This window comes from Phalacrocorax aristotelis, chromosome 8 (genome assembly GCF_949628215.1).
Source record: "Phalacrocorax aristotelis chromosome 8, bGulAri2.1, whole genome shotgun sequence".
Classification (NCBI taxonomy): domain Eukaryota; kingdom Metazoa; phylum Chordata; class Aves; order Suliformes; family Phalacrocoracidae; genus Phalacrocorax; species Phalacrocorax aristotelis.
Window position 1 is genome coordinate 42859903 of NC_134283.1, and position 22241 is coordinate 42882143.

Genomic DNA, 22241 nt, shown 5'->3' on the forward strand with positions numbered 1-22241 from the left:
ACATGAGCCAAAACCTGAGCACGATCTCTGTGGGCTAACGCATCCTAATTCCATAGCGCCTACCACATCGTCCATGCACAGTCTTTAGTTCCTACGTCTGTAGGATCTGTAAAAGATCCTCAGATTCCACCAGAGCAGAAGCAACTCTGCTCCTGTGCCACGCATACAGGCCAATGTGCTGTAAAAATCTTATTCAATTTACGAAGCTGAGGGACCTCTTCAGGAGAGCAAAGTAGGACTGTTATCACCTATTTACATTAAAGTCCATGAAAAATAAGCCGATCAGAGCAGCTTAAGAAATACTTTTTCAGTTCCTGTTTTTTCATATTTGTTTATTTACCACATTAATTGCCACAAATTTGCTTTTTACAGATTCCGTAGTTGATAAATAAAGCAGATTTTTAGTCAATATTATAAATTACAACCGAAGAATTCAACAGTTCATTCTTATGTATTTCTAGTCCATACAAATTCCCGCTTTACCAATAAGCAGGAAATTCTGTCCCTATTTCAGCATCCCAGATTATTCCTGATGTTCGTGCTCCTGTCCCGGGATCAGCCACCGAATGCTCTCTGTTCGGACGGTAGCGTACATGACAAAGCTAGCCAGAAAGAGCAAAGAAAAGAGAAGCAGCCAGTCTATGCCTTTTGTCAGAACGCTGGGCAGGGGGCCTTCCCAGTCTTCCTCGGTCACAGCCACGTCGCTTTTAGCTTCGATACCTGAAAAAGCAGGCACCTGATCAACACCAGTAATAATCATCAAATGCAGAGAAGTTGGTTGTATTTGGACCTTTGTTCCTTGTCTCAGACTAAAGCGTATGTACCGTTGGACTTAAAATTTTGGTGAGACAGTCTTGTATTTTAATGTGTGTCTAGCATTCAGTTAACTTACGTAAAACCGAAAAGCTGTCAACGTGTATGTACATTTGCACAACAGAAGGGTCGTTCTGTCCTTCCACAGCACAGCCTTGTGTAAGTTTGTGAGGATTTCGTTTGTGGAGGTTTTGAGTATTTCTGCTGTATTAGCAAATATAACAATTTCTGACCTCCAACAAAGGCCCTCGTAGGCCTATACGTGTTTTTTTGTTGGTTTTCTTTACAGGAGGACCAGAGAGCTGGCCGGTGCTGAGCTCACAATGCAGACAGCTAGATCATGGAAACTGGAATCCTTTTGTTTCCTCTAGCACAAGAGCCAAAACTGTCTTATCCCCCAGCTGCTGTCAGCCTTACGCGGCTCTGGCAACAATCCCAAGGTTCATCTGCCTTCATTCCCAAATTAAATCTTTGGGCAGAAAGGCGTGCTTGATCCTCCTAGCGCCCTGTCTAGCTAAACCCCACTGTTTTCCCCTGCTCTGTGACAGCAACCCAGTACATTGAGTCTCTACTTTCAGCACACCCTGAAATCCAGCTCACTACAGCAACCGATTATATAAACCTCTGCTGGGTCCTCTCAAGGTCTTAATGCAATTCATTTTAAAAGCCTGTTTTGGAGCTAAAAGCCAGCCCATTCTTCCTGCTGACACATTGGGGCTGATTTACATACCTGTTTGGTTAAAAATGAAGTCTTTCAGTGTTTCCAGTGTTCTGTCTGTATGATTAAATCTAGCCATAGGTTTAGTACCTTGGAAAAGGAGGATATTGGGTACGGCCACAGTTCCAAATCTAGTTGATAAACTGGTGGACATAAAGCAAATACAAAGCATGAAGGAAAAGAAATCCATTGGAGAAAGAAACAAAAACAGTCACAATACAGGAAGTGTCAGTTTTACCAAATTAAATTGTCACTTTGTAAGAAAAAAAACCCCACACTTCTGTTTTAAAACCACACAACTTGCTAATGGAAATAACCCGACAGCGGGACACAGGAAGCGTAAATTACCTGCTGTGCTGAGATGCATCCAACGCCAGGAAGCGAAGAGTTGGAAACGCTCGAGGTAGAGAATTAAAATGAGGTGCCAGACTGGCCGAAAAGCGGCACCACGGCGTGTAGAACAATACTAACGTACAGTCACTGCTGTTTGGGTTTAAGAACTCCATCAGGTCCTTTAAGAAAGCAGAAGAAAAACAAACACAGGCAATTACATATTTAACAGAGTTAGATCTTACATAGGAGTGCGTCATTCAGCAGTCAATTAGATACCTAACAATATTTATCATTAGCTGCAGATTTGTTTAACCATTTTAAAACAGAGGAATGTATTTAACCTTTTTTAAAGGTTGTTTTAAAAATGTATTACTTAAAAATACATAGCCATTACAAGACACAAGCCAGAAACAGGCACTGGTACTGGCAGTAAGCGCCGATTTCAGAGAAGGGCACTAATCCACGCAGCATGAAAGCTGGCAGTTTACTACAGGCACACAGATGAGAGACATGGACATGTGGACTGAGCTATATTTTTTTCAGCTTGGAATGACACAAAAAGCCTCCCTGCTCAGAGATTTTGTCTCTTTGATAGCACAGAGGATGTTATGCAAAGAAATTCACTAAGTCAGGCACTGAGAGGAACAGGCACAGGGCGCTGACAGGGGTGCCTGTCGCCATCCGCAGGCGTTCAGAGTCGCACCGAGCCGGGCCTCCCGTTTACCTGAGACACGTTCAGGATCTGCAGCGTGAAGCGGTCGATACCGGTGATATTTCTCTCCTCGCAGTTCACTTTGGGGGCTTTGGCGCTGTCGGTACCGTTCGGCTCCTCGGCGGGCGCGGGCAGCACCGTCTCCAGCCCGGCCTGCTCCCGGCCCGGGCCGCTCCCCGCCCCGCACGCATCGCCTCCCGCCGCCGCCTCGCAACCTTCCGCGGCGGCGGCAGCAGAGGCCCGGCCGTCCCTCGCCTCCCCCGGCACCACCGAGAGCACCGGGGCCTGCTGCGCGGGGAGCCCGCTGCCCAGCGCCGCGTCCGCCATCTCCGCCGTCCGGTATCGCACCGCCGAGCCGCCGCCCTGCACCGAGCCGGCCTCGGCCCCGTTCCCGTCCCAGAGGGGCTGCCCGCCGCCGCTCTGCTCCGCCGCCGCAGCCCCTGCGCCGGGAGAGAGAGGTCAGCCCCGCGATGCGGCCGGGCCCCGCCCGCCCCGGGGAGGCCCCGCACACGCCGCCCGGCTCCCAGACCCCGCCGACCTCACCTGAAGACAGGGCCCTACCGAGCCAGGCCAGCGCCAGCAGCATCCGCCACATCCTTGGCGCGGTCCCGGCCCCGGTCGCCTCCGCCGCGCCGCGTCTCCCCGGACAACGGGCACTTCCGCCGGATGCCTGGGCCACTTCCGCTTCCGGCACGCCGCCGCCGTGCGCGCGTGCGTAGCGGCGGGAGGGCGGTGCGCTGCCATGTTGTCTCGGCGGCGGCGGGGCCGGGAGGGGTGAGCGGCGCTGGGCGTGCGCTCTCCCTCCTCCGGCCGCTCGCTCTCTCTGTAGTTCTGTGGCGGGAGGGCTCCGGGCGGGGCGCGCGGGCCGCAGCGGCGGGAACACGATCGCCGCGTTGGTCTGTGAGCGCTAAAAATAGAGCTACGTGTTCGTGACCCTCGAGTGAGGGGACCGGGATCAGCTGGGGCTCAGCAGTGCGAGAGGGCGGGCAGGATCCAGCTCAGGTCCCAGCCCCTGCCACCATTAACTACAAACAGAGGGGGTTTTTAAACCCGGGTTCTGTTAGGTCGGCCCGGCTGGACCCCGCTGCACGGCAGCGACACAGGCCCGCTCGCATCGGCTCACACCCAGGGCCGAGTCCACCGACAGCCGAACGACACGGTGTAACGGGCTGAGCTTCGGTCTGCCGACAGTGCTGGGACCAGCGGGCGCTTCGCTGTTGAGTTAAATTAGTTCAGGTCAGAAATTCCTGTAGCGAGGGAAATGTCATCCTGAGGAGCTGACTGCAGGGTAATTGCGAGGGCACGCAAACGCACCCTGTAATTCATTCCAAAAGCGTGGTTTGCTATAACCCAGCGTCGCGGCCCCAAGGGCCTGCGGCCACCAGGGCTTCCGAACAGCCGCCATGTGCCCGCCGAGGGATTCGCCTCCTTCCACCGCGGTAGAGAAGCACAGAGTCAGTTTGGGATGTGTTTGCATGTGAAAACTAAACTTCAACCTGCAGCCAGGCTGGGGTGAGGGTAAAAGCCTGTAAACTAAAGGCATTTTTTTTAAAGCTAAGAAGAAAAGATGAGCTGCTGTACATCAGCAGACTGCCAAAGCTCCCCAGCTGAAAGGCCAGATAAATGCTCCGGTATTTCTTTTTAGGAAATAAGGTAATATTCCTCCTGTCACAGACTTGCCAGTTCTTGCTTTCAGTTTACTCGTGAAGCTTCAGGACTATTTGGGCATTTTTAAAATTAACACGGTACTTCATACCCCGTTTTGGACCGTGTTTCTTCAAACTGCCAGTGCTGCACAATGAGGTTTTTTTTTGCCAAAACTGCATCTGTCAAAAAGCGAGTGAGAATTATGAACTACAAGAGTATGAACCATCCATACACGTTAGAAAAAGGCAAGGAAAACACTAATTATTTTTGTTATATATATTTTATATATAAAACATGTATTCTGAATTAATATATTTATTATATATGATATATACATGTATATAAATGAAGATGGATGTCAGCTTTATTACAGAAATGGGATTTTTGCCTTTGTTTTTACCAGGGGACACTTCTCCAATTCTGCCCTTTTCTTACAATGCACATTTTCTTGGGATTTTTTTTTTCTTTCAAAGCCCAATTTGCCTAAGCATTAATATTGAGGACATGAAAGTCTATAAAGATATAAAACACGAGGTCTGCACATAGAAAGAAAATATTTAATTAGACCAGCTGATACAGACCAAGCAAGCCTGAAAGCAAAAGCAGATAAGGAAGCCAAGCTGGTGCAAAGTAGTCAGGAAAAAGCTGCCCCATTACCAAGTGTCCTTATTTTTGTTTGGACGACGCGGCATTTTCAACTTGAAACCAATTCCTCCTTCTGGCCAAGGACGGCACGTGGTTCCCAGCTCGCGGCTCTGCGCCATCATCTCACCGCAGCCCCGGCTGGTGCCAGATCACCAGCACAGGTGACGATATTCCAAACCTTTAAAATAACAGACAGCTCTCTGGCAGCACATCTCTGAGAGACACTGCTGCGGATTTAATCCCAGCATAATATTCTTCCTACCATAACACAAATCAACAGGTTTGTGCAAAATTGCGTTTTTTATGGGGGCTATAGGTAATCTATTCATGGAACACAAACGAACCCCAAGAGTTAGAGACGGTCAGGCTTTATCGTACCTAACTCACAACGAATGTACGATCCCAGTCCTTGCGTCTTACAGAGGCGGCACATTTCTTACAATGCCTGCCAGTTTTGTTGCAAAACTGTTTTCAGTGGCTTAACATTTTTCTGATTTTTAATGCCAAATGTCTGTTTTCAGGAAACAGTCTAGTAAAAAACCACATTGTTCTTCATCTATTCAGAAATCTTGGACACATTAAAAGAGCTCTCTTTGTTAGGGAAGGAGCTGAAATTTAGTAAGAGGAGGATTTGCAAAACATGAGTCTTTTGTTGCACCCATGAATAAACACCAGAACTCGGTGGTCATTTGTGCATCTTGGATTTCAGCAGCTGGACTCCTTCCCTCCCCAGATTCCAGTCACGCTGGGCAAGCTCTTGCACAGCAGGAGAAGGAGCAAAAGAGGACACAGACTGGGACTAAGGGGCAACGCCAGGACCTTCACCAAGACCAGAGTTTCCACTCGTGGAATCTTGACATGTCCTCACAGCCACGACATTCTGTGTATTCAATAGCCCAAAGATGAGGTAGAAAAAAACACGACAAGCATTCCTGTCAGGAGCACAGGCTGAGGCCGCACGGGCAACTTTAACTTACACCTGCATTTGGGATGTGTGACTTCATAGTCTTTTCTCAATGTGGCCGCAGTTGAGTATTTTTATTTAAAAATACACAGTTTAATATTATACATATCTCAAAGGCCTACTCTTAAGTCATCAAACTTGCACTAATTGTGACTGTGATTTTTTTCACTAATTAGAACAGGCCTTTGTGGTATTAAAAAAACCAACATGAAAGGCAAGAAGATTTAATCTGCCGCAGATCGTTGAAACAGCACTTAAGAATTCCACAACATTTTTCATCTTCAAAGTAGTTAAAAGTTGTTAGCTAATGATTCCTTCCAGCCACCCTGCAAGATAAGCAGGTATTTTTGCCGCATTTTTGGGGAAAAGGAGAAGTTGCCATCCCCAGGCCATGCAGGGAACCTGGGTGGGAGCAGCTCCAGAGCACGGTAGCTTCCGGGCTGCCAATTCTGTATGGTCAGGCCACACCCCTCTTAAATGTTAAACGATAAACACAGCCACAGGCAGAACCCGGATAAAAATAGCATGCAATGCGACGCAGCGAGTCAGCCCTTTACTTTTAGGCGTTACAGCTTTAAATGATTAACTGTCAAGAACAATCTTTGTCATGGTCCAAAACCACGCTCTGGTGAGCCAGGATATTTAACAGGTATATCGCTACTTCACACTGTACTATTTGTGCTACTTTAAGCAATCACTCCGAGGACGTACAGAAGCATAAAATGGCCCCTTTGGCCCCAGAGCAAGCCTTGGTGTCTCATCATACACAGAAATGAAATTATTAATAGATATAACCATCTTAAAGACTCCTTGGAGATGTCCAGTTCGCACAGCTGACACCACATGACTGCCAGTCTGTCGGCATGAATAAATCATAAACTGGTTCTGACATCAGAAACTGCACCTGGCCTTGCGCACCAACTGCGTATCGAGGGCACGGACTGCGCTGCAGCTTTTACCATTCACTTCGTGCCGTGGCAGAGAACACAACAGCCACAGAAACAGTCAAGCAACTTCCAGCACAGCTGAAAAGCCTGTGTTCTTGTACGATGTGATTTATGACTGATTAAATATCTAATACTTCAGGTTTCACTACAATGAAAAGAATCCATTTTGCTCAAGGAATTACATCCAGGAACTAATTTTTAGACCAGGACGTAGCAGACTGGAGTCAAACAACATTCTGAACATAGCCAGTCGCCTCGAAAGCCAAATATTTAGAATGACCAGAATGGGGAAGAAAAAAAAGGCGTGAGATGTCTTTTTCAGGTAAAAGCGACTTAGAAGTCTGCAAAACAGGTACAACTGACATTTAAAATGTTTCAATCCTGGATGTATTCAGGGCCTTTAAAAGTACTTGGAGGAGAAAACGGTGTGGGAGAGCAAGGGGCGGATGCAGGCCTGGCAGGCTAGGTTGCAGCTTCTGGTAGGTAGGACTGCCCACCCTGCCACAAAGTACTGAAAAACCTGTAGAGGGGAAAAAAAATAAAAAGAGGCTTTGGGTGGTACGCAGAGCACATCTTACCAACAAAGATAAATTGGAATAGTGCTGGAATACAAGGATGAATACATCTTTTTCATCACAGAATAATGAATAATGACTGCCATTCCATGAAAAGTTTAGTTTATGAGTACTCTCAAGTTGATGTCCATGTGCAGGGGAAAAAGCAGTTACGGCTATTTATGTATAAATAGTAAGCGGCTAACTCCTTTCCTCCCCTCTTCTCATATTTGAGTGAAAGTGTAAGAACAATTAAGTTACTGCTGCAGCGTTTTTAATTCATTAAAAAAATAAGCAATATCCCTCCATTTTCTGATGCCTTGCAATTCAAACAGGCTTTGTGCCTTAATTTAAATTATGGGACTCGCCTATAACAAGCAATACATATCTGACATTGCAATTCAGAAAGCAAAGCATACTGAGAAGGTGGGCTTATGTATTCAATTAAAAAAAAAAATAATCACACAATACGTCAGCCCCCCAACTCTCACCAATCCTGTGTGCATTCTGAAGTCCACACAGGCACGAACGCACTTGGTCTGTCATGGCCAGATTCAGTTACACTTCAGGGAGGCAAGGGACAAACAAAACAAGCCCTGGATTTTGAATGAAATCTGTACAAGGTGTAACAAAACATTCCAGTGCCAGTTTGAGCCACTAAATGATGACTGAGACACCAGGAGAGCAAACAGCATTTCCATTCACAAGAGAGATGGGCTGTTGGCCTGGTAACGCTGTCGATGGGCATCTTCAGCCAGAATTTAAAAGATATTTAAAAAAAAAAGAGGAAAAACCAGTTAGGTTTTAAAGTATTAACTTTATTAATAAATATACATCCATATGATGATGTAAATACAGATCATGAACACTACTCCATTCCCATACACATAATTGCACACGAGTAGCTCAAGTTCATGGACATAAAAACATACACAGTATCTAATCAGGCTTTTTACAGCAGAGGATGGGGTGCTGATACTAGTTATTTAACAGATTACTGTTTCCCCCAAAGTAAACCTGTAGAAAAGCAAATTATTAAAGATTAAAGTATCAGAAAGTGGTTCAAATTTCAGAATACAGATTTATCTATTTGGGAAAAAAAAAATCACGAGAAAGGTCTAGTCTCTACTAAAGTCATAAATATATTTAAGCAGTGTTAAAATATATGCATTAAAATAGAGAATAATAAGCTTCTTTTGTGGTCAGAAATGAAGTCTGCAGTTCAAAGTATTTATGATTGTTATCAACTGTTTTAACTGTCAACTCTAAGGATAGCGTGAAACATTATTATACATATAACAAAGAACAGCAGAGTCACAGCTAATGAAACCATCGGACAAATGACTTCACATTGCTCTGCCTTTTAAAGCTCTTCAAAAAAGGGGGAGGGAGTTAAATTCTCATCTGAATTACTCTGTGTATTGTACTTCCAAGTAATTCTTTTCACAGACACATCACTTTTCACTGACAAGGCTTGGTTTTGTCCTGACTGAACTCTACGATCTTCCAGACAAAGTGAAAACATATTCATTCAGAACAGAGATCTTTAATGGCTCTCGATACATAGGTATTTTGATTAGTTTAAACTAAATCTGAGCTATAAAGAACATTGCTTTAATGACAAAGCTAACTGCTGATTTTAAAAATACTATCTTTGATATCAGTTAGCCACTTCTGATGGTATCTGGTTTTCTTCTGCCAAAATATGGTGCTAGCATCTTGAATATGTCCAGTGCAAGACTTTGTAGTAGCAAAATTATTTGGTTTTAAAGTTTAAGTACATTTAATCAGAAACTGAATAGTAGTTACTATATGTATATTAAACAGTGAACTCGTATAGCATCATTAAGGAATAATAGCAAGCTAATACATTTCATTTATGTATAAATAAGACGTTAGAAACTCGATAATTAAAAGAAATTATTAAAAACAAACGACATGTAGATCATCTGAACAGTGTTAACACGCAACAGTGACCCTAACTTATGAATAGCTGAATTATGATATATAATATAAAATAAGCAATTTACCTTACAAGTAACATTTTCATACTGTGGGGGGAAAAGGCCAGTTTTCCCATCGGTGCTAACAAAGTTTAGGCATTAACATGCTGTTTCAGTGTTTGCCATGGAAAGAAAAGAGTTGAAAAAAAAAGCGCAGCGTATTCTGCAGATTACACATAGGAAAAGCAGAAGTATTTGAAAATTCCATTTCTAGTTCACTTTGAATCTCTTCTTTTTTCCTTCCCCTCGCTGCATGGCAACAGTAAACTCGCGTCAGATACAAAATAAAACAGAACTGGGAAATGCCCAGCAGCATCTGGTCTCTGCACTAAGCCTCAAGCACCAAGCAGCCCATTAGATTCCCTGAACACTTCTCTATGCTCATCGTTTCACAACTGACGTTAATTGTTTTTTCCTGGGATTATATTCCGTCTGATATAATTAATAAACACTGTAATGAACAGAAATTGCTTAGATGATTTCATTATTTCATCAGCATACTTGAATACAAAATTCATTATACTAGCCAAACAGCGATACATCTGCATTATCTCCTGACACACAGCACAGCACCATCGAGTGGATGCACAAGTCAGCAACGGAACGGGAGCAAACAGGATAAACAGGAGGAGGTAAGAAGTAGAGTTTCTCCAAGGTACAGTGGTGACATGCAACACGTTCCTTGCCAGCGAGGGGTGACACTCCTGCAGTTACTACATTCAGATGAAGAGGACTGCTTTCCCAGCTGACTTCAGGAAAGAGCTTAAAGCAGTCTTTTGTTGAAAAATCATCTGATTAAAAACAGCCAATACAACACAGATCCTGAGGGTGAATTAACGCACATTAGCATTTTGCACGCGTCAGAAGTTACATCGCTCTGAGAAAGATTGCTAAATTTCAGACTTGCGAGTTTGTTGAGGAACAGAACGAATAACTGGATTTCATAGCTTCAGCGTGAAGACACTATTTTTTTAGTAGCAGTTTAGCTGCCATTAGTTCATCTATCGACTAAGGAGCCATCCAGTACAGTTGAGGTTCATTGTCTTAGTTGCCAGTGCATACACAGTTCCCCCAAAACAATTCAACACACCTATTGTAAAGTACAGCATAAAGTCCAGCTCAATATGTGTTAGGCATCACTGGAACACCTGAAGGCTTGCTGCTTTTTTCCTGATAAAAAAGGTATGAAACATGACATCTGTTTCTTAAGTTGTCATCACTGAAATCAAGAGTTCTCATCTAAATGACAGCAGGCCAGAATAGCATTTATGTTAACAAAAATTACCAGCATCATTAGTCACTCAGCGCAAGCTCAATTAACCCAGATTTTTCTGCTCCCCCAAATCTGAAAACTATATATCCCCCCCCAGATATTCGAAGCTACAAGTTTAGCATAATGTCACCTTATGTGTGAAACAACTTAACCATAAACTTTCTTCCAGATGCAATGAAAAAAAAAGGGCTTTAATTCCAGTAATAAATTTAGAACAAACAATACGCAACACTGAGGACTGCTTTTTCTGAAGTCTAGGTTAAAGTATTTTACACACGCACTCATGCACTCTTGCACACTTTAAAAAAAATTAAACACACCCAGTTGAAAAGTTGAACAGCTCTTTTAGGAGGAGGGAAGGTTTTAGTCTGAATCAAGAAAGGTACATATACTTTTTCAGCTTGCATGCATAGATGAATTACTTTGTATCTGGGCTCTAGCAGTGCAGTGAACTGCCTCCTGTTTGCATCAGCTATACAGTTTGCTTTTATAAATCACGAAAATGGTGTCCTTTGGTAGATATATAAGCTTCCGTAACTTATATTTAAGTGTCAAACAATGAAATAACTGTATTTCCAGGAATATTTGGCAAAACTAAGTCTGAAAACTTGGCAACAGAGGCTATTTAAAAAGTTTAATTTGTAAACATTATAGATTAATACTTTAAAAGCTATTAAACTGTTGCCACCTAAGCACAGATTTTAAAGGCAAAACCCCAGTGTAAATAGCTATTTACATATTTAAGAACACACTGTTTAGTATTAACCAAGTGCGTAACTAGAATGAACAGTACTTAATGTCTTATAAAATATTTCAAATTTCAAACAATTATTTGTCGTTTGGTATATGTACTGTTAGGCATTTCAGAATTACACAGCAGAATCCTATAACACCATAACTAAAAGAACAGCTATCACCTAAAGGCAATTAGCTTGTATTAATAAGGCGCTGTGAGCTGTAACAGGCTGTACAAATGTTCAGTTTTCTGTAATGTTTTCAAAAATAATTTTGGAGCATTAGTTGAAATCGCCTTACTGCTACAATTCCAGAAACAAAAGCCACCTGAAACCAGCACTTTAAAAAAAGGCTGAGGGTTTTTTTCTTTGTTTTTTAAGTACCTATTTGAGGTCTGTAGAAGCTCCTGCAGAAGTGGAAAATGTAGCTTGCTGCTTTCTTTATCAATATTTCATATAACGTAAGAACTCATCTGGCTGAGTTCCTTATTGTGGGATAGGCCACATCGTGAACCAACAGCCAGCTAATTCCGTACCCCTTATTTCAGTTATTTAATGCATAACCGCACAACTACATTTGCCAGGAATTGCACATAAAACTAGGGACATGGACATTTCTTAAGTATTGACACCAAGGCATATGCATCACTTCAGACTTTCTTAGAAATTATGACTTAAGACCAACAAAACCCCCTTTAAACCAGTGCCTTCTCAACATTGCTTTAAAAGTTACTGAATTGCACCCGTAGGCTATGGCATTATTTAAATAAAAATTAAATCTAGAAATTCAGACTTAGGCAAACACTACAACAAAATGCAAGAAACATGCCAAAATTGAGAGTAAAGCAGATTAGTAAGGAGTTGCTAATTCCCTCCTGTCATTCATTAGGCTGTTTCATTTTGCTGCTAGTTTCACCAGCAGCGTGCACTCCTCTGTTATGCACCATAGGATAGGGAAAAGCTGCACTGCCACAAGTATAATTTAGATTTGCAAGCCGTGATAGAGCTTTAATGCTACCTGGAGGTCTGCCTGGGCTGACTTTGTATCCTGCTGCTTTAGTTGTACCCAAGGGTCTGCCTGGACTTGTCTTAAATCCAGCTGCTTTGGTGGTCCCCAGGGGTCGACCTGTGCTGGTTCGGTACCCTGCTGATTTTGTGGTCCCTGACGGCCTTCCACGTTTACCAGATCGGTTGAGGTTTTTCTTTTTCTTTAGTTCATCTTTTGTCTCTATATTCCTGCCACTTGTGGTCTGCAAGTGCGATTCGTTCAACGCATCTTGTCTCTGGCACGCAATTGGTTTGTGGCTGACCGCGTGGCTGTATTTACTTTGCTGCGTGGCATACAAGTCAAACTGGTCGGCAGATCTCACATTGTCTTCGTTAAGGCAAGAACTCTTGCCGGTCCCACAGAAAGCTGTATTGCTGCTGGCAACAGGGTGCATCATTTTCTACCAAAAATAAGAGAGACAAATATGCATCAATATATAATAATACTGCAGCGTTCCACAAGGGAGAATCTTTCAAGGGCTACAGACTAATTTTAAGAAATAGATGAACTACTTTGTCTATTTTTAGTAAAGAGTATTGACGTCAGTAAATTACTTTTTTAAAGAAAAAGTTTTATTAATCTTTCACTTGAGGTTTTGCATGGTAACCTTTACACACAGTTAAAACTGACAATTTAAACTATATATTATCAGATAGGTACAGTTAGGGAAGAAGTACATTAATGAACTGAACAGGAGCATTTCAGCAGCCAAGATACACAATATCTGCTCACCTACTCCAACTTCAAAACATTTCTAACTGAATTCCATCTAAATTCTAGCCATTCTAGTTGCAAGATTAACTTATCACCTGTGAGCCAAGGAAAAACATGGTATCACTCTCTTGATTTAGCAGGTATAGGCTCTGCAGGTTTTTTTTGTTTAACTGCAACAAATTAATAAAACAGTAATCAGTTTTGCCATTTCTTGTCACAATTAATGTGAAAGAAACAGGTAAGGTGTTCAGCAAAGACAACGTGCCATAGTTGGGAAAGCAGAGGTGCAAAATGAGTCTATGACAAAGGAAAAGAAGCTAGACTGCAGGAGCACCCCTGCTGTCCCAGTTGGAAGAGCAGGTACAAATATCTGGTAATGCCAACTCTGAGATAACAACTTTGGGAAACACAACACGACTCCTCTTACAGATAGGCATGTTGTCACATGCCCCAAATATTCTGGAAAACAAATGCGGCCCATCGAGGTCAACAACTGTTTTATACAGCCTGCTCTTTTCCTTAGACAAAACCAACTTGAGCTGTGCTCTGTTCACAGAGGTTTAATTCTTTAAACAAGCATCAAAGCCCTATCTTCAGGATGGCAGAAGGGTGACTCTCACCTGTATGTTCCCACAGGCTAACCCCGGTTCCAGCGGACAAACTGACACCAAGCTGCTGGAAACCACATATGGTCACCATCATAATGGTAAGCAACAATTATTTCTAAATAAATTGATTATGCTTATATCCATCGTATCAAATCCCTGCAGCACAGGTATTGGGGCAGAATCACAACAATATTATTACTGGTATTCTAAAACTTTTTTAGTATAAAGCTTCTAAATACCAACTGCACAGATACCATCTCAGATTTCTTAATAGCGGTGATACTGTAAGAAGCCAGCAAGCCACTCAAGGAGCAATGGGGTGATATTTTCCCCCATTTGACTATATTGGTTCTACAACTTAAATAAGCCGCAAATACTCAGTTTAAGATAATGGTGTTTAGCCATGCTGAAGACAAGATTAGGCCAATCAATATCTGGCACATCAGTGTACTTCCGTGCCCTACAGTCACACTTAGGACACCTTAGGACACCAAATATTTCTTCCTGCAGTAAATTTCTCAAGTAGATAAGGTCTCAAAGATTTATTGTATTTTCCCCGCAGTAGCTCTGGAATATCACCTACAGCAGCCCAATTTAAATTCTACCATTGATTACTGAATTTATTTGGCAGTTATGAATGTCTCCTCCCAACCAGAGAGAAAGCATACAGCAGAGACGGTTTATTTACCCAGGAGTAAATCCCCATGCCCTTTTCTGCTGATTACAACGGATACATTCCCTACCGTAACAGCCAATTTACCTTGGCTTGTCAAATGCGGATTACAGCGTATGCATTACTCTTGTGCAAATATATGAATACGGTTTTATGACAAATAGTGAAATTATGATAGTAATATAGTTTAACTATTCAATGGTTCTAGCAGAGATTATCTGCGTGCTACAGTTCTGGTGTGTTGCATGGGGTACAGTGGAGCAAACACAAAACCACTGTTACTGCAGGTGTTGACTAGCGAACAAAACAACTAAGAATAATCAGCAAGCCTGCACTTAGCAAAAAACAAAGGAAGTAAGCTACTGATCAAGAGACCAGACAGACTTTTCTGTGCAGCAATAAAAAGGAAGCTTAAGGTTTTCTACAATGAGCAGTCAAAAAATAAATGTAATCTACCTTTAACCCCACTAGAACAGGGCCCATAATATCACAAAAAATACCTGAGATATTTCATGATATGCAATTACAAACATAAGGGTTCTGATAATATACTTTTGCTGCCAAGAGAGTAAGCCCAGCATCTCTGAAAGGCTATTAATCTGCTTGTTGATACACTAGAGGACACTTGGAGCGGTAGAAGCATTCTTGTCTCAGTCCTCAGTTTAAACGCAAGAATACTGGCTTCAGCCCCAAAACGCCACTGCAAGCTCGACTGCCACAAAGAAGGATCAATTCAGCTGCCCGGTATCCGAGGAACACACCAGACCAGGGAGAAGGCACTGAATAAAGTGAGGGCCCCTGATATCTCTCAGGAGACTGATCACCACTCAGACTCCTTCCTGTCTATGTTGCATTCTTATTCTCTGCTTTTTCTCCTTATACAGTCAGGGGGATTTTTCCTAAAGACACCATCCATCTTTCCTGGGGAGAACCATCGCAGGTACTCCTAGACAGTGAATATATCCTGCTGTAACTGGCAAACGCTAGAGCTTCATCACCATACGCATGTGCTTTGTGTCTGCTGTAACATCCCTGAGACCTTTCGACAAACGCCAACTTTACATACAAAACCTAGCTGACGCTAGTTCACCTTCCATCTGGCAACAGCCAGTATCACTGTCATTGATGAAAGAAGAAAGATGTACAAACCAGTAACTGTTTAAAATTTCTTACAAGAGGAAGAAGCTTAAACCTGCCTCCCTCCCCCATTCTTGGTGGAAGACTGCCAACAGGATTTTTTTAATATAATTTTTTTTCCCCCTCTCTGCACCTTTTTTCATCAAACCATGAAAATTTCAAGTAGTAGCCAAAGTTTGTATTCTGTGTTTTTTGATTTAAGACATTTTTTTCAGAAAAGTTTTAAAAAGGAAATCTGTAATTGAGCTTAATTACCCTAACATGGACATCTCCAGCATAATTTTACTTCGTTCACGTTACAGCAGGGAATAAAAGAATGTAGTGAGTCTATCTGTAGAGTGGAAGCAGGTTTCTTGGCAGGGAGATGCACAGTACAAATGAGAATTATGCCAATTTAAAATTCACACTCCAGCTAAATTGTATAGCCAAGCACATACAACTTTGTGTGCCAGCATTCTTAAATAAAACTGGCCAGAAAAGTTTCCAGTGAAATAGAACTTACTTGTTTTAAACCTGTCAATAGATACGTAAAAGGTACTTGCAACAGTTTACTTAAATCAGTTTTTAAATTGATTCAACAGACTGGTTGAATGTCTCTGTGTAAACAAATAGTTATGGTGAGGCATTGTAGTAATGAAATGTAGCCATATTTCAAAAAAGATTTTTTACTGCAAAGTGGCTCCAGAGGATTTTCTGTGTGGATCTTTTTCTGTCTCGTAATTTATTTCTATACAAATGCTGGGAAAGGGAGGAGACAACTGGATAAGCTAGGTTTGGGAAAAGAGAAGCAGCATTAGAGCTTCCCATGCAACGAAGCACAGAAGCTCCACTGCTGCTAGAAACGAAAAAAGAAACAGAACCATCCATCTGGGACCCACAAAGCTTTGCTGCCAGGGGCATTTCTGGAGAGGGTAATGACCCCTCCTTTTAAAGCACAGCTGTGCTGCCACTCTCCCATATACCTGCAAAATTCACCTGCTTTAGCACTAGCGAGGCAAGTCTGAAGTTTTGTTTTGCTCAGATGACAGCCAGGCTACTTGCCAGTCAATACACCGTGTATGAGGCTGTCATTAAGATTTTTTGTATTTCACAATCAAGCTTGATATCGCTTGCTTTCTTCTGCTGGGAGATGAAGCAGGAACCATATTACAGGCAATACAGATGGCAGCACAAAACTTAAGAAATCTCACCTAATGCCAGTGATATTACAGGTTTTGGACAGACAGAGAGGGGGCACCCTTCTATTCGTAAATACAGGTTAACAAATTGCACAGCTCTAGCTTACAGCTAAGGCTTCTGTTACTGATATGGCCCACCCCTCTCTAGGCTTGAAACTACACATAAAATTCCCATTCACGTCTTGTTCACTACACAAAATTTTAAGATCAAAGCTACTCAAATCAAATTACATAAAAATACCCTCTTGGGTTGTAAGACGATGCCATCCTTTAGCTTTCAAACGTCACACCCTTTGCCTTCTTCATGGGCAGAATTTAGCTGCCAGCGTAGAAAAGATGAAAACTTTCACGAGCAGAGAAAGTACACAAGCCCATCACAGCAGGTACTGGACCTGTGACCCATTATCCGCATTAAGCGGAATTATCAATTCCAATATAAGTAGCAGGCAACTGCTCTGGTCTCAGCCACCCCAGCCTGTTTTTTTGTAACTACAGCCTGGTTAGCACCAGAACAGACCTGACTCAGCAAGTCCTTTTGGCTGCTGGTAAAACACGCCTCAATCAGAGCAAAACTGAACAAAACTGGAAGCACATCTGTATTACAGTTTTTCAAATGACGAATACCAGGAAAGGTAAACTCCCATTGTCAACAGGGACAATTTTGCTTTTAATGAGGGTTAGTACATAAAATCCACTCATTTTTCTGTCGTTTTTCACCACTGAGCTTGCCACAGTTTCAGCAGCATTGACAGAGCTGTAGGAGGCTGTACATTTTCATCATCCAACACATACAATGTATATGATACTACTTAAAAACACAAGCAGCTACAAGTATTATTTCTGCACTAGTGCTCTGAATGTCACTTCTACCAATTAAACCCACTGGAGTGGAGCACAGGACCAGCTCTGTTCAAGATCTCTGCATAAAGAACGCTCTATGCCGCGTACGAGAGTGCAGGGGCTGCAGGCCCTGGGGAATACCAAAGGGCTCCTTTTCTTTGTGGGGGGAGTTTAAGCAGCAGCAGCACAGACACTTTCAACACTCCAACAGAGATACCATATTGGTTCTGCTCTTCCCTCTTAGGAGGCAAGAAATACCTTCATCACTCTCTTAAAAGAATGAATTACATCAATTTAAATGTTTTTGAAGTGTCCCTTTGATTGTCAGCTCCTTTTCTACACATTAACTCATGCTAAACTAGGGCCTTACCCAATTTTTTAAGATCTGTAACTGCTTGTTTTCACAATGTCACACCTTACCTGAGTATTCCCATAAATGTAAGTATTTTTAATATTAAACATTTAAATATTAAATCCTGCCAGTGGCACCAACATACACTGTAACACCCAAACCTACATTTGAAATCTAATCTACTCCTGAAGCTAGATAACCAGTTTCTCCAAACTGTGCTTACAAAGCACTTTCCGCAGCTGATTGCTTAATATTATTTTTCTCATCATTTGACACTAGGAAAAATATATTAAACCCAGCCAAAAATATAAGAAACAATTTCTTCACAGCAGTGCCTCACTAGAGCTACTACAGGACAACAGGAAACTGTGAATTGAAGAGGTAACATAATTTTGAAAACAGCTGCTTTCTCAATTATTCTTAGTGAAAAAAGACTAGGAAATGAACAGTTTCCCAAGCAGCAGAAGAATTTACATGGACAGTCCTTCCCCTGGTTACCCAGGGTCAAGGGTCATCTTCTTACATGATGGAAGTTAAGTGAAGAGTTATTTGGAGCAGATATACCCACCCCCTTCAAATTCCTCCCAGACATGCCAGGCGGAGGACAAGCCTTCCCTTATGAAAGGGCTGCGACTCCTGCTCCTTACCAGAAGCTGCAACCTGGGTGCATCCCTGTGCCTCCAGGAGTTCAAGTCTCTCAACTCAGACACCCTTGGAGAAACAGTGCTCTCCAAAACTGAAGCACCAGGTTTGTATTAAAGACAGAGATCAGCACTGCTCTCACAAAGATTAGATATTGTCAGGCAGTAGCCTAGCTAAGTGTCAAGTAAACTGTGAACTTTTAGGGATCATTCATGATTTGATTGCAAAACCAGGCGAACAAGTAACTGTTATGCTCTCTAACCTTAAAAAACAAGTAGAGTCATATCTAAGGGCAGAGTTTCATGAGATGCCAACATCAGCAAGAATGTCAGCTGACTTCTTCCCACCCCAAAATTAAGATCATATAACCACGTGATGATAAGAAACAGGACGCTTGAAAGGGTTAAGACAGCTTCACAGAAATTAAGGAAGATCACGTCAATGATCTAATTAACTGTGCACTTCCAGTTACACTGGCACAATTGAGAGTTTGGTTTCATAATCAATAGAAACCACTCTGAATCCACATTTTTTTCCTGAATGGGACAATCTTACCCTTTCGTCCTCTCCCACATTCTCGTTCCTTGTGCCAACACTAACTATTGAGCAAGAGCAGGACAAATCAACACCAGGCATCTGACCCAGGTGAAAACTAATCCAACAAGAAAGAAAACGCAACAGTTGGCTGGCATTGAGGCAAGAGAGGAACAGAAACACACATTTCCATTAGAAGCACAGAAACAGGCTGAGGTCCCAGGTCAGCCTAAGCCACCCTACCTACTGGCTGCCACTGATCCATTCCCCCATTGTCCCAGTTACTTAAAAACCTAACCAGTCCTCAAAAACATGACTTTTGACAACTTAATGGACTTAGAAGACCTGAATGAAGCATATGAGAAGTCCCAAACACAGCACAGGGAATGGAGGTTGGGGGAAAAAAACCAAAATCCCCCACAGCTGAGAATGGGGCAGCACAGAATCAAGACAGCCATCAGGCCAGATAGGCTGGCTTAGAGGAGTACGAGTTGTGAAACTGCACCCTGATTATTCTGTGGTTCTGTAATTACCAAACTTCAAGGCAATCCAAATATGCATATGAATGATGGAGCAGGTAGAGGTAGATCTTTATAAAGAAAGGATTATTAGTGTTTGTTAAATTGTCCATTCACCTCAAGAAGCTATTCCCAGGTAAACAGGAACGGACCTTGCCATGGCCTAGAACAACAGCTTTGAGGAGCTGGAGATACTTATTCATCTCCGTGGGTGTTCTCGCCCACCCGCTCCTCTCCCCAGGGAGCAGACCTCACTGTAGTCTAGAACAATAGCTCGGAGAGGTAAGAGGTGCTCATTCATCTCAGTGGGTGTTCTCACCTACCCTCTCCTCTTTCCCTAGCCTCCTCCCACAGAAGGATTTTGAAGCTTAAGGGACGGATCAAACACCTCCTTCCTGATGTGCACTTCCATGGTGTTTCTCTGTGACAGGACTAGTGTGAACAGCTCCGGACACCTGTCAGCACACCCAGATACAGCCACTGCAGCGTACTTATGCTAGACTGCAGAAAGACAAAATCTACTTGCTTAATCTGTTCAACAACGGTCAATGGACAAACACATGGGACTTTTTTGTTTAAAGTTGCATCTAACACCTGAAGGACACCAATACAGACAAGAAAAAAGTCAAAAGAGAAAGTCTGGTATCTGAAGACTGAAACAGAAATAAACCGTAATTTAAGGAATGTATTAACTGACTGTTCCTCCTACTCTTTCATTTTACGAAAATAAAAACCATGTAGATCAAAATAACTGTTACTTTCCTTAGAGAGGTGTCCAGAGAGAAATGCATGCAAATTAAAGGTGCAAAAATTCACTAATTACCCCGGAAGGGCTATGCACAAATAAGGATGTACTAAACTCTCTGTAACTATCCACAAGAATATACACCATTCACACACACTATGCTAGAAGGCAAAGAGGCACAGAAGGAACATACCAGAGGTCATCCAGGCACCCTGACGTGCAGGTGGATGAAGCTATGCACTGCTTAGGTATGCCAAGGAAACACATCCATGGACCATATGCACGCATTAAGATTCCACACGCTAACGGAGATACGTTCTAAGTAAAAAGCGCTGCGTGTACCCGGTCCCCACGCACGGGAGCCGTGGGTGCTGAAGGGAATTAATGATTCCCGAGCATAGCGGAGGGGCCCGGCTGGGGAGGAGCAGGAGGCCCAGCTCCACCTGAGGAGGCCACGGGCCGGCTGAGGGGACAAAGGGGCGGCGCGGCGCCCTCCTGCCCGGGCCCGCCACCCCAGCTGCCGCCGCCGCCGCCGCCGCCGGGCACCGCGCCGGGCTCACGGGAGCGGCGGGGGGGGGGCTCCCCTCGCGTGTCACCTGCCTTGCGTGGGTGGCAAGAAACAGGGCCCGGCCCAAAGCCCCTCTCGACCCGGGGTGCGGCCTCCTCCTCCTCCCCCGGCACCGGGCACGGCCCGACTCCCTCCACCCGGGCGGGGCGGGGGCACAGCGGGACGGGGCGGCGATGGCGCAGCTTCCCTCCCGCACCCCGCAGGGCCGGGCTCCCGCACCCCGCAACGCCGCGCAGACGGGGCCCCCCCCGTGAGGGGACCGAGGGGGGATCCTCTTCAGCGGCGGGGCTGGACGCTCCCCTCCCCCGCCGGCTGCGTCTCCATCTTGCCCGCCCGCCGCCTCCCACTGCCCGGGGAAGGGGACCGGAGGGCCGGCCTGCACCTACCTGAGGGGATGAGGGCGGCCTGTGGGGCGGCGGGAGGGCGGGCAGGAGGAGCGGCCGCCTCCCCACACCCCGCCGGGCAGCTGCAGGGAGCGGCGCTGCGGCGGGGAGGGAGCGGGCGGGAGCAGGAGGGGAGGGCGGGGCGCGCTCCCGAGCGGGGCCGCGCCGCGGGGGCGCGCGGCGAGCGTGCGCGGGGCGGGGCCGGCGGGGGGCTCCTCCCGCCGCTGAGGCACTCACGGTCCTGGAGCCGCCGCCATTTTGTCCTGCGGGCGGGAAGGCGGCGGGCTGAGGTGCGAGGCGCACGGGGGAACGGGCGAGGGCGAGCCGCTGCCGCTTCGCCTTCCCGCACAGGATGAGGCAGAGCCGCCAGGCAGGCACAGAGGATGGCCAGGGCAGTCGCCATCACCCTGGGCCTCTGGGAGCAGAGGAGGGTTTGCGGACCAGCAGGGCCAGTGCTGGGCAGTCATTCCCGTTCTTCTCCACCTCACGAATAGCCTTATTCACATTCATCTTTTCATCTGGCTGTGGACGATAAGTCACTGATTTATTGTACAGTAAAATAATTATTAGAACACATCCTCTATATTTGAAATATTCTAAAGGGTGAAGCACACTCATGAAAACGCAGGGTTAGCTGTGTTTCCATTACTTTCATTTGGATGGAGGAACATGATATTTTGTCCTAAAAGTATGCACGCTGCAATCCTTCATAGAAGACTCAGGCTTTAGGAATGTATTAATGTATTAGGTTAGTTCTCTTTCACTGCTGACTTTGCAATGAAGACGGCATCCATTTCCAGTGTAACTCATACAGGGTTGAGTCCATGTACCATTAGCCACTCATGCCTTAACAGCAGCAGCTCCAATGAAGTATTGTCGGTTATTAAAGATTTTGCCCTATTTCATCTGTCTGCATTCCAAAGAGTTCAGTAAGAGCACAGGTACTGCAATGGCACTT

The 22241-nt window shown here is 44.2% G+C and overlaps 2 protein-coding genes and 3 long non-coding RNA genes across 9 annotated transcripts in view; 3 read left to right on the plus strand and 2 right to left on the minus strand.

Moving 5' to 3' along the window:
- Positions 1–865, plus strand: part of LOC142061594 (uncharacterized) — a 3130-nt gene extending 2265 nt beyond the window's left edge. Inside the window, exon 2 of the long non-coding RNA XR_012662155.1 lies at positions 515–865. This is a non-coding gene — a long non-coding RNA (uncharacterized LOC142061594). The remainder of the gene's footprint in view (positions 1–514) is intronic.
- On the minus strand, positions 304–3262 carry TXNDC15 (thioredoxin domain containing 15). Its single transcript, XM_075102897.1, has 5 exons — positions 3120–3262; positions 2589–3016; positions 1880–2043; positions 1544–1674; positions 304–720 (listed from the first exon to the last, which is right to left on the minus strand). Exons 1-5 carry the CDS (start codon positions 3169–3171, stop codon positions 524–526), a joined length of 972 nt encoding a protein of 323 aa, XP_074958998.1. The 5' UTR covers positions 3172–3262; the 3' UTR covers positions 304–523.
- A 37-nt stretch (positions 3263–3299) lies between these two features.
- LOC142061597 (uncharacterized) lies at positions 3300–8307 on the plus strand. The gene is made up of 2 exons (XR_012662158.1): positions 3300–4229; positions 5578–8307. It is a non-coding gene; the product is annotated as an uncharacterized LOC142061597 (long non-coding RNA).
- On the minus strand, positions 8131–21457 carry C8H5orf24 (chromosome 8 C5orf24 homolog). 5 transcript variants are annotated; one of them, XM_075102902.1, is made up of 3 exons: positions 21287–21451; positions 12362–12791; positions 8131–10506 (listed from the first exon to the last, which is right to left on the minus strand). In XM_075102902.1, exons 2-3 carry the CDS (start codon positions 12786–12788, stop codon positions 10466–10468), a joined length of 468 nt encoding a protein of 155 aa, XP_074959003.1. In that variant the 5' UTR covers positions 12789–12791; positions 21287–21451; the 3' UTR covers positions 8131–10465. The 5 variants fall into 5 exon arrangements, with proteins under 5 accessions (XP_074959003.1, XP_074958999.1, XP_074959002.1 ...); XM_075102898.1 differs by having other exon boundaries at positions 8131–12791; positions 21287–21457; XM_075102901.1 differs by lacking the exon at positions 21287–21451 and adding an exon at positions 21120–21217 and having other exon boundaries at positions 8131–12791.
- On the plus strand, positions 13559–17754 carry LOC142061596 (uncharacterized). Its single transcript, XR_012662157.1, has 3 exons — positions 13559–13811; positions 15005–15174; positions 15271–17754. It is a non-coding gene; the product is annotated as an uncharacterized LOC142061596 (long non-coding RNA).
- Positions 21458–22241: the final 784 nt, after the last annotated feature.